General features: G+C 60.0%; 1 protein-coding gene across 1 annotated transcript; it reads left to right on the plus strand.

Moving 5' to 3' along the window:
- Positions 1-504: 504 nt before the first annotated feature.
- LOC144938085 (CD63 antigen-like) lies at positions 505-10,570 on the plus strand. Its single transcript, XM_078865778.1, has 8 exons — positions 505-620; positions 1,923-2,034; positions 5,288-5,467; positions 6,969-7,043; positions 8,100-8,192; positions 8,512-8,691; positions 9,868-9,951; positions 10,437-10,570. The coding sequence occupies exons 2-8, from the start codon at positions 1,969-1,971 to the stop codon at positions 10,557-10,559; spliced, it is 801 nt and encodes a 266-aa protein (XP_078721904.1). The 5' UTR covers positions 505-620; positions 1,923-1,968; the 3' UTR covers positions 10,560-10,570.
- Positions 10,571-14,382: the final 3,812 nt, after the last annotated feature.

Below are 14,382 nucleotides of genomic sequence, written 5' to 3' on the forward strand. Positions count from 1 at the left end.
GAGTGGGTGAGTGGTGTGCTTGGAGGCTGGATGAATGGTGAGTGGGTGAGTGGTGAGCTTGGAGGCTGGATGAATGGTGAGTGGGTGAGTGGTGAGTGGGTGAGTGGTGAGCTTGGAGGCTGGATGAATGGTGAGTGGGTGAGTGGTGAGCTTGGAGGCTGGATGAATGGTGAGTGGGTGAGTGGTGAGTGGGTGAGTGGTGAGCTTGGAGGCTGGATGAATGGTGAGTGGGTGAGTGGTGAGCTTGGAGGCTGGATGAATGGTGAGTGGGTGAGTGGTGAGCTTGGAGGCTGGATGAATGGTGAGTGGGTGAGTGGTGAGCTTGGAGGCTGGATGAATGGTGAGTGGGTGAGTGGTGCGCTTGGAGGCTGGGCGTGCGGTGAGCGTGGTGCGCGAGTGACCACCTCCACCGCCCAGCATCTCGGCAGCCAATCCCGGAGTTCGCAGCGCGTGAGACGGCGGCGATCGGGGGGGGGCCCGGGGTCATCGGGGTTGGACCAGCCACAGGGCCCCAGGCACCGCCCCAGTCGCCACCCCGCCCTCACCCCGGGACAGACCGAGACGCGGCTTGCCGGGGTCCGGCGTGGACGCGAGGGACTGCGACTCGGCGCCGTGGCCACGTGAGTCTCGCGCTGATCGCTCGCCACGTGACGATTGCGTGCACGAAGGGATGAATGTTTTTTTTTAAACGAAGGAACGAGCCGATACGTGATTTGAAACAATTGACGAGGGAGCTGATGAATGAGTGGATGAACAAGTGGTTGGATGAGTTTAGGAGCGGATGAATGATTCATGAGAAACGAGCGAATGAACGAGAGGATGAATGAGTCGTTCTCGCTCACTGCATTTCGGTTTTAAAGTGCAACTTCCAGCTTCGTGATATGCTGCCCGTGATTGTTGTGTTGTGTTGTTGGTGTGTATACTGTTATGGGGTTGTAGTGTGTGGCTGTGTTTTTGCACGGTGGTGCTGTGGATGCTGTGTTACGTATGTTGTGTCAAGGTGTTGTTGAGTATCGTTGTAGCTGCGCTGTGTTGTTGTGGAGCTTGCTGCGTCGGTATTGTGGTGTGCGTTGTGTTATCGTGCTGGTGTGTGTGTTGGTATTGTGGTGAAGAGTTCTAATCGTGGCATTGTACGCTGTGGTGTTGTGGTCGAGGGCTGTTGACAGAATTTTTGATAATTTGAACATGGGAACACTGTTACAGTCCTGACCCGGCCTGAACCTTAACCCTGACCCAGCCCTGACCCTGACCCAGCCCTAACCCTGACCCAGCCCTAACCCTGACCCAGTCCTAACCCTGACCCAGCCCTGACCCAGCCCTGACCCAGCCCAAACCCTGACCCAGCCCTAACCCTGACCCGACCCTGACCCAGCCCTAACCCTGACCCAGCCCTAACCCTGACCCAGTCCTAACCCTGACCCAGCCCTGACCCAGCCCAAACCCTGACCCAGCCCTAACCCTGACCCGACCCTGACCCAGCCCTAACCCTGACCCAGCCCTGACCCTGACTCATCCCTGACCCTGACCCAGCCCTAACCCTGACCCAGCCCTAACCCTGACCCAGCCCAAACCCTGACCCAGCCCAAACCCTGACCCAGCCCTAACCCTGACCCGACCCTTACCCAGCCCTGACCCAGCCCTAACCCTGACCCAGCCCTGACCCAGCCCTAACCCTGACCCAGCCCAAACCCTGACCCAGCCCAAACCCTGAACCAGCCCTAACACTAACTCTGACATAACCCTGACCCAGCCCTGACCCTAGCGCTGACCCTGGCCCCACCATAACTATGACCCTGACCGTGAGCCCGACTTGAACTCTAACGGTGACGTTGCGAGTGTCACGTGAGAAGGCCGTGTGTGCTGCGGCCCTGGCTGCCGACCAGTGACGTGTGTATGTTGAACTTCTTTCGCACCGTACGTAGCCAACCGTGCTAATCGGGAGTGCGGTGGAAGCGACGAGGAGGCGCCATGGGTGTGGACGGGAGAGTTGCCGTGATCAAATACCTCGTCTTTGTCTTCAACCTCCTCTTCTGCGTGAGTTCACCCCCCACCCCCCTCCCCGCAACACACTCCGTGTGCTGTCCACGTGAAATCCTCGATCGAAGATGTTGTTTGGCCATACTTCCCCACGCTGGTTGCTGGCCAGTGCGGGTTGGTGAGGTGCGTCGGTTCAGATTGTCACTCGCCACCGATGTTACCGCCGTGGCCGCGAGTCAAACTCCGGCCGCACCGAGCGGCATGTGGACGAATGGCCACGCAAGCCACGTGGCCGACGAGCGGCGTGGGGCGACGGGAGAGTGGCTCCATCGTCCAGCCGCGGCGATGGAAGAGGAACCACCGATCACTCAGTCGCAATTGGGGAACATCTCGCGCCCGTGAGTGGCGGCGCAGTGGCAGCAGCCGCAGCTGTGACCGCGGCCGCCGTCACGCGGCGCGGACTCCGCGTGCGGCTCGCCCACGGGCAGCGCACGTGGCCTTGTTTACTGCGCGTGCGTGTGAGTGTGCGTGCGTGTGAGTGTGCGTGAGTGTGCGTGCGTGTGAGTGTGCGTGCGTGTGAGTGTGCGTGCGTGTGAGTGTGCGTGCGTGTGAGTGTGTGTGAGTGTGCGTGAGTGTGCGTGCGTGTGAGTGTGCGTGCGTGTGAGTGTGCGTGCGTGTGAGTGTGCGTGCGTGTGAGTGCGTGTGAGTGTGCGTGCGTGTGAGTGTGCGTGCGTGTGAGTGTGCGTGCGTGTGAGTGTGCGTGAGTGTGCGTGAGTGTGCGTGCGTGTGAGTGTGCGTGCGTGTGAGTGTGCGTGCGTGTGAGGGTGCGTGCGTGTGAGTGTGTGTGAGTGTGCGTGAGTGTGCGTGCGTGTGAGTGTGCGTGCGTGTGAGTGTGCGTGCGTGTGAGTGTGCGTGAGTGTGCGTGCGTGTGAGTGTGCGTGCGTGTGAGTGTGCGTGCGTGTGAGTGTGCGTGAGTGTGCGTGCGTGTGAGTGTGCGTGCGTGTGAGTGTGCGTGCGTGTGAGTGTGCGTGCGTGTGAGTGTGTGTGAGTGTGCGTGAGTGTGCGTGCGTGTGAGTGTGCGTGCGTGTGAGTGTGCGTGCGTGTGAGTGTGCGTGCGTGTGAGTGCGTGTGAGTGTGCGTGCGTGTGAGTGTGCGTGCGTGTGAGTGTGCGTGCGTGTGAGTGTGCGTGAGTGTGCGTGAGTGTGCGTGCGTGTGAGTGTGCGTGCGTGTGAGTGTGCGTGCGTGTGAGGGTGCGTGCGTGTGAGTGTGTGTGAGTGTGCGTGAGTGTGCGTGCGTGTGAGTGTGCGTGAGTGTGCGTGCGTGTGAGTGTGCGTGAGTGTGCGTGCGTGTGAGTGTGCGTGCGTGTGAGTGTGCGTGCGTGTGAGTGTGCGTGCCTGTGAGTGTGCGTGCGTGTGAGTGTGCGTGCGTGTGAGTGTGCGTGAGTGTGCGTGAGTGTGCGTGCGTGTGAGTGTGCGTGCGTGTGAGTGTGCGTGAGTGTGCGTGAGTGTGCGTGCGTGTGAGTGTGCGTGCGTGTGAGTGTGCGTGCGTGTGAGTGTGCGTGCGTGTGCGTGCGTGTGAGTGTGCGTGCGTGTGAGTGTGCGTGCGTGTGAGTGTGCGTGAGTGTGCGTGCGCGTGAGTGTGCGTGCGTGTGAGTGTGCGTGCGTGTGAGTGTGCGTGCGTGTGAGTGTGCGTGCGTGTGAGTGTGCGTGCGTGTGAGTGTGCGTGAGTGTGCGTGCGTGTGAGTGTGCGTGCGTGTGAGTGTGCGTGAGTGTGAGTGTGCGTGCGTGTGAGTGTGCGTGCGTGTGTGTGCGTGTGCGTGAGTGAGTGCGTGTGTGCGAGTGTGCGTGTGTGTGAGAGTGTGTGTGTGAGAGTGTGTGTGTGTGCGCGTGTGCGTGAGTGTGTGAGAGTGTGCGTGAGTGTGTGAGAGTGTGCGTGAGTGTGCGTGCGTGTGAGTGTGCGTGCGTGTGAGTGTGCGTGCGTGTGAGTGTGCGTGAGTGTGCGTGCGTGTGTGTGCGTGTGCGTGAGTGTGTGAGAGTGTGCGTGTGTGTGAGTGTGCGTGTGTGTGAGTGTGCGTGAGTGTGTGTGCGTGTGTGCGTGTGCGTGAGTGTGCGTGCGTGTGCGTGTGTGAGTGAGTGCGTGTGTGCAAGTGTGCGTGTGTGTGTGAGAGTGTGTGTGTGAGAGTGTGCGTGTGTATGCGCGTGTGTGAGTGTGCGTGAGAGTATGTGCGTGTGAGTGTGCGTGCGTGTGTGAGTGTGCGTGTGTGTGCGTGTGTGTGTGGTCCGCATGAGTATGTTCCGTGTGTGTGTCTTCCTAGTGTGAGTGTGTGTGTCTCGCGTCTGTGCGTATGTTCCGTGTGTGTGTTGCGCGCTTGCGTGAGTGTGTGGGTGTGTTCCGTGTGAGTGTGTATGTTCCGTGTGTGAGTGTGTGTGTATGTTCCGTGTGGTTGTGGTTTTGGCTCGAGTTATATTTAGGGGATTTTTTCTGCTTAAACGCCCCAACTCCACGCCCAGTGGGGAGAGGGGAGGGGGACGCAGCGGTTCGAGCGAGCGCAGCCTCCTGGGATGTTTGAGAGCACAACAACAACAATAACAACAACATATGTACGTATGTCCCCGAGTCTGTCGTCCCTCCTCGATCAGCAAGGTGTAGAAAGTAAGCGATGAGTCGTCCCGTGAAGGGACTGCACCAAGCAATGAGCCGCAGCAAAGTGCCGTCTGCTCTCTCCTGCTCCCTTACACACGGGGGACACATTGAGCCCAGTCCTCACACCTAGAGCCGGACCGAGCCAGACCCCAAACCCTGACCCCGACTCTAACCCAGTGATGCTCTCCCCCAACCATGACCCTAACCCAGACCCTAAACCTCACCAGGACCCGAACTCTATCCCACACCCAAACCCAAACCCCGTGTCCACCTCTGACTGTAACACGATCCCACACCCAAACCCCGTGTCCACCTCTGATTGTAACACGATCCCACACCCAAACCACGTGTCTCCCTCTGACTGTAACACGATCCCACACCCAAACCCCGTGTCCACCTCTGACAGTAACACGATCCCACACCCAAACCCCGTGTCCACCTCTGACAGTAACACGATCCCACACCCAAACCCCGTGTCCACCTCTGACAGTAATACGATCCCACACCCAAACCCCGTGTCCACCTCTGACAGTAACACGATCTCACACCCAAACCCCGCCGCATGCCACGAGAATGTGGAACTTCCACCGCTGCCACGGGTTTCCCGCCCCAGCCCGTGCCCCGTAGCGCTGAGCGCCTCCTGACTGCCCCCCCCCCCCCCCCGCAGCTCTCCAGCCTGTGCCTCGTCGCTCTCGGGGCTCTGATGCTGAGCGACTCGCACGCCCTCCTCAGCGACGCGGCAACCGTCGCCTCGCTCTGCGTCATGGCCCTGGGCCTCGTCGTCTTCCTCGTCTCCTTCTTCGGCTGCTGCGGCGCGCAGCGCGAGAGCCACTGCATGGTGGCCACGGTGAGGCCCCCCGCAGCGCGAGAGCCACTGCACGGTGGCCACGGTGAGGCCCCCGCAGCGCGAGAGCCACTGCACGGTGGCCACAGTGAGGCCCCCGCAGCGCGAGAGCCACTGCATGGTGGCCACGGTGAGGCCCCCGCAGCGCGAGAGCCACTGCACGGTGGCCACGGTGAGGCCCCCGCAGCGCGAGAGCCACTGCACGGTGGCCACGGTGAGGCCCCCACAGCGCGAGAGCCACTGCACGGTGGCCACGGTGAGGCCCCCACAGCGCGAGAGCCACTGCACGGTGGCCACAGTGAGGCCCCCGCAGCGCGAGAGCCACTGCATGGTGGCCACGGTGAGGCCCCCGCAGCGCGAGAGCCACTGCACGGTGGCCACAGTGAGGCCCCCGCAGCGCGAGAGCCACTGCACGGTGGCCACGGTGAGGCCCCCACAGCGCGAGAGCCACTGCACGGTAGCCACAGTGAGGCCCCCGCAGCGCGAGAGCCACTGCACGGTGGCCACGGTGAGGCCCCCGCAGCGCGAGAGCCACTGCACGGTGGCCACGGTGAGGCCCCCACAGCGCGAGAGCCACTGCACGGTGGCCACAGTGAGGCCCCCGCAGCGCGAGAGCCACTGCATGGTGGCCACGGTGAGGCCCCCGCAGCGCGAGAGCCACTGCACGGTGGCCACAGTGAGGCCCCCGCAGCGCGAGAGCCACTGCACGGTGGCCACGGTGAGGCCCCCACAGCGCGAGAGCCACTGCACGGTGGCCACAGTGAGGCCCCCGCAGCGCGAGAGCCACTGCACGGTGGCCACGGTGAGGCCCCCGCAGCGCGAGAGCCACTGCACGGTGGCCACAGTGAGGCCCCCGCAGCGCGAGAGCCACTGCACGGTGGCCACAGTGAGGCCCCCGCAGCGCGAGAGCCACTGCATGGTGGCCACGGTGAGGCCCCCACAGCGCGAGAGCCACTGCATGGTGGCCACGGTGAGGCCCCCACAGCGCGAGAGCCACTGCATGGTGGCCACGGTGAGGCCCCCACAGCGCGAGAGCCACTGCACGGTGGCCACAGTGAGGCCCCCACAGCGCGAGAGCACTGCACGGTGGCCACGGTGAGGCCCCCACAGCGCGAGAGCCACTGCATGGTGGCCACGGTGAGGCCCCCCGCAGCGCGAGAGCCACTGCATGGTGGCCACGATGAGGCCCCCCGCAGCGCGAGAGCCACTGCATGGTGGCCACGGTGAGGCCCCCCGCAGCGCGAGAGCCACTGCATGGTGGCCACGGTGAGGCCCCCCGCAGCGCGAGAGCCACTGCACGGTGGCCACAGTGAGGCCCCCCGCAGCGCGAGGGCCACTGCACGGTGGCCACGGTGAGGCCCCCGCAGCGCGAGGGCCACTGCACGGTGGCCACGTTGAGGCCCCCACCCCGACCCCCACTCGCGCCGCTCCGGTCGGTGCCGCTCGTCGTGCTGTGCGCTCCGCTGAGGCCTCGCTTGGCCGTCTCCGTCTCTGTGCGCCGCAGTTCTCCGCTCTGATGTTCCTCATCTTCTTCCTGGAGCTCGGGCTCGGGGTCACCGCCTACTTCTTCAGACACCAGGTGCCTGCCCTGCACGCTCACGCTGCCCCGAGCCGGTGGTGGGAATTCCACATTCGTATGCCGGTTCCGGTCCATCCGTTAAACAAGCATTGTTAACGCTTCCCGCTGTGCGGCGGCCCGCGGGGGTTTTGCGCCCTCAGCTGACGACCCCGGCAAGCTGAGTTAGATCCCTGGCTCTGGCTAACATCGGTGGCGAGTGAAATCTGAACCGGCCACGGACCTCCCTGAGGTCAACTGGACTTTACATCTGGTGCGTAAACATCGGCACCGGGGAGACAAAGGTGGCTGCGCGTGGTTCTGGCCACACCACCCCATTGTTGTGCTCGCAAACAGCGCTCGCCCCTACAGTCTGTTAAAGGCTATCGGAGGATCTCGCATCCCTTTTCTACAAACTAAAATATATTTTTTATTTTACCAGCTAAAGCCCGCTGAGCTACGTAGCTCTTTCTAAGAAGCGACCTGGCTGCCACAAGTGACAGCCCAACGAAGCGGCTTGTCACGTGGACATTTATAGCAGCAGCCAAATTCTCCAAACGCGTGACGTTGATTCTAAATGTGGAGGGGAAAACCGGAGGACCCGGATAAAAATCCACACGACCACGTGGAGAGAGAGACACGCAAACTCCAAAAATATACAGCAGCAGCAGCAGGCGTCAGAGTCGGGATCGAGCCGCCCACGACTTCCTGCAGGCCAGGCGAGCGAGTGAACATCTCCTGGCCACCGTGGCGCCCACTGGCACATCAGAGCCATGGCAGTGCGGGTGGGGGGTGGCGATTCACCGAGCGGACCCAGAACCAGAAACCGTGAAACTCACGAGAAGGGCCGCGGGCGGGGTTCACCGAAACTTCCCCTTGCGTTACGTCGGCGGCACGGCGCAGCTTCCGCAGTGGAAAAACAACCCCCCGGCGCTACCCAAACCGTGCCGGGTTGTCTCGGCACAGCCCCGGCGCGATTCGGATATGCCAGTGGGAAAAAAAATTGGGTGTCTGCGAGCGGGGTGACGGGGCCGCGTCTCCGACGACGTGAATGACGACGCGTGTGGGGTGGGGGTGCAGGTGCGTGAGCTGGTGGAGGTGAAGGTGTGGGAGCTGCTGGAGAAGCAGCCCGAGGCGACGGTGGACGATCTGCTGGGGAAGATGCAGACCCAGGTGAGAGCCACGGAGCCGCGGGCACCGGCGCCACCGTCACGAGCCACGTGCTCTGTCCACTGCTGCATGAAAGCCTCCACATTACTATCGTCGTCGTCACAATGAGCCATTGTCTGTCAACTACCGCATGAAGGCCTCCCCCATGCCATCATCATCAACATCGAGAAGCACGTTCTACCCACTGCTGGCTTGAAACCTCTCCACGCCGTCATCACGAGCCGAGGGAAGCCGCGCTGGCTTTCATAGGCGCTCGCTCACAGCGCTTGTTCCGGCAGTCTGAGTGGGCTACACGGGGGTTCTTTGTCTGGTCTTCGTGCAGCTCAAGTGCTGCGGGGTCACCTCCTTCGACAACTGGTTCACCTCCAGTAACAGCAGCGGCAGCAACAGCAGCAACAGCAGCAGCAGCGGCAGGGTCCCCGACAGCTGCTGCATCTACCCCCGGGAGCGTTGTGGAGCCAACGTGGATGCGAGCACCGCCTACACAGTGATCTACACCGAGGTGCGGCCGGGTCGCACCCGCTCGCCCCACCCCCCATGCCCGCTCGCCCACGTGCTCACCTGTGCACAAATCAGAAGGGTCACCTGGGCGCTTCGCCTGGGCGCTCACCTGGGCACTCGCTTGAGTGGCTCACCTGGGCGCCCACAGGAACGCGTTGTGTACTGTGTGTGTGTACTCCATATGGTTGCACTGCGTGTGTGCTGTGTGTGTACTCCATGTGGTTGCGCTGCGTGTGTGCTGCGTGTGTGCTGCGTGTGTGCTGCGTGTGTGTATTGTGTATGTGTACTACATGTGGTTGCACTGCGTGTGTGCTGTGTGTATACTCCATGTGGTTGTGCTGCGTGTGTGCTGCGTGTGTGCTGCGTGTGTGTTGCGTGTGTACTGTGTGTGTACTGTGTGTGTGTACTCCATGTGGTTGCACTGCGTGTGTGCTGCGTGTGTGCTGCGTGTGTGTTGCGTGTGTACTGTGTGTGTACTGTGTGTGTACTCCAAGTGGTTGCACTGCGTGTGCTGCGTGCGTGGGTGCTGCGTGTGTGCTGCGTGCGTGTGTGCTGCGTGTGTGCTGCGTGTGTGCTGCGTGCGTGTGTGCTGCGTGCGTGTGTGCTGCATGCGTGTGTGCTGCGTGTGTGTATTGTGTGTGTACTCCAAGTGGTTGGACTGCGTGTGCTGCGTGCGTGTGCTGCGTGCGTGTGTGCTGCGTGTGTGCTGCGTGCGTGTGTGCTGCGTGCGTGTGTGCTGCGTGTGTGCTGCGTGTGTGCTGCGTGTGTGCTGCGTGCGTGTGTGCTGCATGCGTGTGTTCTGCGTGCGTGTGTGCTGCGTGCGTGTGTGCTGCGTGCGTGCTGCGTCTGTGCTGCGTGTGTGCTGCGTGCGTGTGTGCTGCATGCGTGTGTGCTGCGTGCGTGTGTGCTGCGTGTGTGTGTGCTGCGTGCGTGTGTGCTGCGTGTGTGTTGCGTGTGTACTGTGTGTGTACTGTGTGTGTACTCCAAGTGATTGCACTGCATGTGCTGCGTGCGTGTGTGCTGCGTGTGTGTGTGCTGCGTGTGTGCTGCGTGTGTGTGTGTGCTGCGTGTGTGTGTGCTGCGTGTGTGTGTGTGCTGCGTGCGTGTGTGCTGCGTGTGTGCTGCGTGTGTGTGTGCTGCGTGCGTGTGTGCTGCGTGTGTGCTGCGTGTGTGCCAGGGCTGCGTGTCCGTGGTGGAGTCGATCTTGCTCCAGAACGCGTTGCTCGTGGGCGGCGTTGCCCTCGGCCTGGCGCTCATCCAGGTGATGTTCATGATGGATGCTGATGATGACGATGGACGCTGATGATGATGGATGCTGATGATGACGATGGACGCTGATGATGATGATGACGGATACTAATGATGGATGATGATCGACGCTGCTGATTATGATGGATGCTGATCATGTTGGACGCTGCTGCTGATGATGACGGATACTAATGATGGATGATGATGATGACGGATGATGACGGTGAAAGTGATTGCTTGTGCCCTGCCATGAAAGCCCAGAAGCATAGCATCGGAACTTCCCAAGGGACGGCAGTGGTGGAGGGGGGGGGGGCTGAGATGTGAATCTTTTAGACAGCGCCCCGACGACTCCTGTGGGTATCCTGGGATAGATGCCACCACAGTCCCAGCTGTGAGATGAGCCGCTGGCCCAGCCAGACTCGATCATGAAATCTAAGACTTTCACAGCTTTGCTCCGCTTGGCTCTCATCAGCTCGCCCTCTGCCCTGCCTCCTGCAGATCATCAGCATCATCCTCGCCTGCTGCCTCATGAAGGGAATCCGCGACTTCCACAAATACGACGTCGCCGAATTGGAGCCGTGGCCCGCCTCCAAGTGGGACCACGGGGTCACCCTCGAGTGACCCCCACTCCCCCCCCGCTGGGGTCGCCCTCGAGTGACCCTCATCCCCCCCCCCCGCCCGCTGGGGTCGCGGCCGCTCCTTCCATGGATGAGACCGGGTTTGGCGATTGCGTCTGTGGTTTGAATGCATCTGTGCGGCGCTATAAGTGTTACTCCCTCTGTATGCGTGCTGAGATGACCTCCCGAGGTCACGGGCAGCCTTCCCAGTGGAGCAGCAGCAGCAGCAGCAAGCAGCAGCAAGCAGCAGCAGCCCCCTCCTGAGAAGCCCCCAGACCCCGGACGGACCCCAGCCGCGTCCGTCCGCCTCGGCGACCCCCGGACATATCTCCACCCCCGGCACACCGCATCCAGTATACGTCTCCCGTTACGGCCGCTTCTCCTCACGAACCCACCAACTCCCGTCGATGGGCGATCCGGCAAATATTCCGTGAGGGATGAATCTCTTGGGAAGCCGCGGCCCGTGCCCCGACGCGCCGCTCGCGGTCATCTCGCGGCGTGACCCCCTAGCGGTCGCGGGCGGCCGCGCTCGCACGGTTTCCTGGTCGCGCCGCGTCTTGTTCGGTGCGAAACGTCGGACATCGTACACCGCCGCACGCGGCACGACCCGCAATTCACGTGTCAGCGGGAGCCACGTGGTGCGCATCGTCACGCAGCTGTGCGGCTGTGGCGCGGCGGCGAGGCTCGTGCCTCGCAGCAAGGAGAGCCTGGGTTCGATTCCCGACCCGGGCGCACTTCTGTGCGGAGTTTGTGTGTTCTCTCTCCCCCCGTTCTGTCGGGTTCCTCCCAGAGCTAAAGCAAAACCCCACACACAATGTGACACCCGGTACTGGGGCCAACACATCCCAATGCTGAGAAATGACCTGCAAATTACTCAACTGTGATCACACTCAGCAGTGAGGCTATCCCGGGTAAACAGGCGAAATAATAAAATGTTTACGATCTTCTTCATTGTACTTTTGATACGAGTGAGTTAGTGGATACAATATTGGCTGCCAAAGAGTTGGTGTCGTAGCCAGTGTCTGCGAATCTCCCCACGGGCCCCAGTGTAATGCACCGTCTCCAGCTACAGTTAAGGCTCTGTGACCTCGCTCGCTTCTGAGGATGGGCTATTGCCTGAACCGTTGGCATATTCAATATTGTTCTGTTCGAAGGCAGAGCTTTTGACACATGTGGTGCGTCCTCTTGAGAGATACAAAGATGCACAGAGACACAGGCAGCTGGAGACATATTGAATACCCAGAGGCCTACAGGAATGAATGTCTATGTAGTGTAAAGACCAAAGTGTAAATCCACTGCTGGATGAGGAGGCCTTCCTACACCACGCGGGTCGTGGCAGTTATTTGACCATACTTCACCGCGCTGGTCAGTGCGGGTTGGTGAAGGCTCTGAGCATAATAGACGGTGTCGGATTATCCTCGTAGCTGCAAACGTAGCTACATTTGTAACTTTCAAGGGCCCCGCGCTAAATGCTTTAAAGCTATCGATTCTGGTTCAGTGATTCTGCACTTGCTCTGTTACTATAGTACTATACTGCCTTTAACTTACACAAACGACTGGGTGTTTAAGGTTAGCGATTTGTCGTATTATTTGGCTGTATAGCAAATAAAAAACACAATAGATTTTCCCCTTTTTTCTGGCAACAAAACAGGTGTTCAGATGTTAAAACACTAAACTGAAACTTTTACAAGGCATCATGTCTGCATTAACCACAATACTTGTGGTAAGAATGCAAACAAAAAACATACTCTGATAGTAGATGATGCATTGTCCTTGAAACTGATTGGTCCACACCAGAGACAGCTTTCTTTTGAGCCTCGTCTCAAACGGTGTTCGACCAGAGGACGCCAAAAGGCGTAGTAACAATGACTTTACTATGCAAGGTAAACATTTGTGTTTAAATATTCATGTGTTGTTTATTATTTTAGGGCCCCTTCATAACATATGCTACAGGGCCCCGCACTAGCTTCATCCGGCACTGATAATCGACATTGGAGCTTAGTAAAGTACCACAAGGTGATGTTGTTATTTTGCTGCCCGCGGAGTAAACCCAGCGGCGACTTCTATGACAACGTCTCTGTGTGTGCGCGCTGGGTCGCCCACCCGAGCGCTGTGCAGGCCCAATCCTGCTGAGGTTTCTGAGATCTGATGGGCGTGTGGATAGACGGAGACCATGAGCCCCACGGATGTAGAGGATGGAGAGACGCTCCGGCGGGGTAGCTCGGCCGTCGAGCGTGCGTCCCACGATCGACAAACGGCGCAGTTCACCTGCTGGTTGAGGGCTCGACTCGGCACATCAACGCTCCAGAGTCGATAAAATTGGTACCACGGGGGGTCTCAGGAGTGGCTGTTCTGTGGAGAGACGGTGGAGTAGGAAACCAACTCGACCTTTGCTCGACGGACAGAGCGTCGGCTTCGTCACAAAGGGCGCGTGCGAGTCCAGTGACGTCAGGACCCCCCCACGTGGGCGGGGCGCCCTGCCCACGTGGTTACAAGGGACTTGGAGCAATGCGGCTTCGCGTGATTAGGCGCGTTACCTCCTCCCCTACCTATCGCCGACCCGCCTTGTACATGACCGCCAACCTACCAACCCTTACCCCTACCCACCTCCTCACCCCCCCATCCACCCACTCGTCCACCTCCTCACCTACCCACCTATTCACCGACCCACCTACCCTTCTACGCACCCACCTACTCACAAATCCACCTACCCATCCACCCACACATCCACCCACTCACCTACCGTCCCACACACTCATCCACCCACCCACCGATCCACCCACTCACCTACCCACCTACTCACCGACCCACCCAGCCTATTAATGAAGTGTTTTTTTTCTGAGCTTTTTGGTAGATTATAGAGTTAATGGAAGCGAAGAATGCTCGTGCTGTTAACATTTAATGAAGGATTCAATAAAGTGACAAAAATACAACTCGTGGCTGTGTGTTCAGTGTGGAGTGTTGACTGCTGCTCGTGGCAGAGTACAGACAGGTGAGTGCAGGTGATGCCAGGTGAAACCAGGTGAGTGCAGGTGAGTGCAGGCAGAGACGCAACTATGGAGGGAGAGCGCGCCAGAGTAATGCGACGCATCGGGGGCTAGCCGGCCACAAGCAGGCCCTGGTCTCGCAGATAAACAAGCAGCAACGTGGTTAGAGTGGTTTTCGAAATTCATTAAAAATAACCTGCGGTCTCCCATGGACCAAGCCCGCGTACCGCATCGGCATATCAAGAGCAGCAGAAAGTTGCGCGCTCCACCCCCTTTGAGGAAATCCTAGAGCGATGGGGCCGTCACGAAAGCAAGGCGCACGGTAACTTGTGAGCACTGTGACCTTCACATCTCTCTGTGGACACTGCCACCGCGAGGCTGTCCTCCCCGAAACCCAATACACGATGCAACTACAATGCTCCACAGAGTTATAGCCGGCACGCTATCGAAGACGTGTTAATCCATCCGTGGCTATTTCAGTAAACGTGAGTCGAGAGAAAGGAGAGGGCCCCGCAGTCGGATCGTGCAGAGCCCCCCCCCCCCCTGTGAAATAGCTCGTTGTGCCCCTGAGTGCAGGTGAGTGCAGGTGAGTGCAGGTGAGACCAGGTGAGTGTAGGTGAGACCAAGTGAGACCAGGTGAGTGCAGGTGAGTGCAGGTGAGACCAGGTGAGTGCAGGTGAGTGCAGGTGAGACCAGGTGAGTGCAGGTGAGTGCAGGTGAGACCAGGTGAGTGTAGGTGAGACCAAGTGAGACCAGGTGAGTGCAGGTGAGTGCAGGTGAGACCAGGTGAGATCAGGTGAGTGCAGGTGAGACCAGGTAAGTGTAGGTGAGACCAGGTGA

Source organism: Lampetra fluviatilis, chromosome 21 (assembly GCF_964198595.1).
Source record: "Lampetra fluviatilis chromosome 21, kcLamFluv1.1, whole genome shotgun sequence".
In the NCBI taxonomy this organism is placed as follows: domain Eukaryota; kingdom Metazoa; phylum Chordata; class Hyperoartia; order Petromyzontiformes; family Petromyzontidae; genus Lampetra; species Lampetra fluviatilis.